The following is a 2,719-nucleotide window of genomic DNA, read 5'->3' on the forward strand; positions in this document are numbered from 1 at the left end:
TGTATTTATATACATACAAATATGTTGAAAATTGTTTTATTATTATTATAATTTTACTTCATGTGAGTGGCGGGGAATTTTATGTGGACTTAGTTACCCTCAAATGATTTAAAACATTTTTTTTTAATGTAACATTTTGTAAAACTAATTGGACATTTTTGTACATGCTCTGCTGGTTCCAGGTGAAGTTGTTACAAAACTTCAGCAGCATGTAAAGCAGAGAAGTATGACGCAGGGATTGATAATTGATATTGTGTAGAGTTTTCAATGTCACATGTAATGTATGACTTAAGCTTCTTTAGTGTTTCTGTTAAGCACCACACCGGAGACTTAGGTTAAAGATCAAACAGTGTGGAAAAAGCAGGTCATAACACACTCTTCAATAAGTGGAATGAATTTCAAGCAATAACAAACCACCACTGTCAGACTCTGCCTCCCACGCCTCTCATCCACATCCGTAGGACATGTGATGAGAATCAAAGTGATTGGAAAAATTATAGCAGAGAAAAGCGTGACGACAATCTAATAACTACAAATAACAGGCATGTTCACAACAATGTTTGAATTATAGCTAAGACTGCAGGAATAAATTAATTAAGGAATTAGTTAATAAAGTTTTAATACAATATAATGAAAGTGACTCACTGGGACAATCATGTCTACATACCGCAGTCTTGGAAACCTTAATACTTTAATAGATTTATATAATGTACAACAAAACACACACCATAAAAGCCATAAACGTGATGTATTTTCAACATATTTATGTCTATTGTGAGTAATGAATGTAAGACAAAAAGGTTTGGTGTCATTACAGTGAAATCTGGAAAAAATAAATCATTGACATTCATCAGGACAGGACTTTGAGGTGTGTAAAATAATTTGTTAAATTTTTTTTAAATCAAAAGCATATATTCAAATACTGTATGTTTCTGTTATTTGAGATGCAAAAGAACAATCAGAGCCAATCAGACTGCAGTAGATATTTTATATTCACCCCAGCACCTGGGACATCAGAAAACATATCACAAATAAAAGCAGGTGTTTTTCTTCAGTCACTGCAGCGCTCACATCTGTAGCCAGATCAAGGCCTTCTGGTTTCCCTGAGAAGCAGAAGAAGAGGACAAATCATCATCAGAATTAATAAATATTTAAAATTTTAAATATCTGTGAAATTACAATTCAGAAAAACATAGAAGACGACAGGTGAAGTGTTTTTGCTTTACATGAAGAAGACTGGGCTTGTTGGGTGGTATTCAGCTGTACACTGTGGTGTTGCCTTTCAGGTTGGTGTTGGAATGAGTCACGGCACCTTGTGGATTCCCTGTGAACAAAAAATGTTTACACTTTTACTTCCAACTTTTGGTAATTCTACATGTAATGCTAAATCTTGCTTGTAAATTCATAGGAAAAAGTAATGAGGAAGTTTTCCATGACAAAGGCATGGACAAACATTATACATTATTTAGTAATTCAATTTGGTGTATTTCTTGATTGTATTTGTTAGCAGGTGGTTTCCCAGTAATATTTGCAATGTTTATTGTTCCTCAGCATACACATTACAACCATTCTTGGCACTTCAACAGTTAAACACTGTTAATGTCTCGAGTAGAAAATGCACCTCATGAACCTGGTGTCTGGAGGGGGGGTGCTGCCAGCTTCAATTATTCTGATATTTTTTGACTTTGTGTAAAACATAGTACAAGTAAACTCATAACTGACAGAGAGTAGGTTTTTCATTTTCTTTGCAAAATATGACCCTAAAAGGGGATCACAGATGAATAAAATGTATATGTTAATCAGGCTACCAGTAAATCAAGACCAGTGGTTCAAAACGTTATTTGGTTGTTCTGTGACATCTGTTGACATAACAGAAAATCCAAGTGAAGAGTAAAGTGCCGTATGGGATTTCTGTCAAAGAGTTTGACATATCCATTGATGTCTGTGTTCATCTCTGAAAGCAACCATTGGCATCTTACCTGTAATGGGCTTTCCTGGCTGAAAGGTCCTGCTGTTGGTGAGAAGAGTGTAGGGAGCTGGTGAAGGCTGAGGCAACACCCCAGAGTGGCGAGGCAACATAACCTCACAGGCACCCATGGGAGCACCATTGGGATAGGCATTAACAAAGCAGAGCACTTGAAACACAAACAAACCAGGCAACAACATCTCTATCAGGATGAATGAAGAGCTACTGCTGGCAAAATAATTTAAAAGTGGCATATGATCATACAAAGAACTGAGCCGAGAGATTAACTTTTAAGAAATATTGTTGTTAAATTACACAACCAAAACATACAAATTTTCTCTAGCTATCACTTCTCTCACCATGAAATGCGCTTTTCACATGCATACTCTGATGATTTGTTAAAAACGCTAAGTGATATTCACGCATTTCAGGGTAGAAAAAAGGCCAATATTCTTCCAGCCAAAACTAAATACAGTGGTGTTGATAAATCTATTCAAGTCTGGTTGGCTAACTAAAGATGAAATATATGTTTTTACTACTGAACACACTTTAGCTCATAGTTCTGGCAGGTCAGAAGTTAATGTGGAATAATCAGGCAGTTTTTAATTTAGGCAGTGCAGTGCATTCATTCTGTTCACAAAATATTGCTGTTCACATTCAGCTTGTGGCAAAGTATATCTTAAACATCTCCTGATTTAGTTCTTATCAGAAAAGGTTTTCTGACAAAAAATTACTTCTTGTAGTTCATGCACA

At 35.6% G+C, this 2,719-nt stretch overlaps 1 protein-coding gene across 1 annotated transcript; it reads right to left on the reverse strand.

Moving 5' to 3' along the window:
• Positions 1-1,067: 1,067 nt before the first annotated feature.
• On the reverse strand, positions 1,068-2,166 carry LOC138621350 (putative defense protein Hdd11). The gene is given in 4 exon segments (XM_069699337.1): positions 1,068-1,103; positions 1,227-1,329; positions 1,619-1,760; positions 1,980-2,166. Coding segments are annotated over 4 exon segments (468 nt in total).
• Positions 2,167-2,719: the final 553 nt, after the last annotated feature.

Source organism: Brachyistius frenatus, unplaced genomic scaffold (assembly GCF_029030835.1).
Source record: "Brachyistius frenatus isolate BFR_SWC_R1_liver_20210118 unplaced genomic scaffold, ASM2903083v1 Contig_30, whole genome shotgun sequence".
NCBI lineage: Eukaryota > Metazoa > Chordata > Actinopteri > Embiotocidae > Brachyistius > Brachyistius frenatus.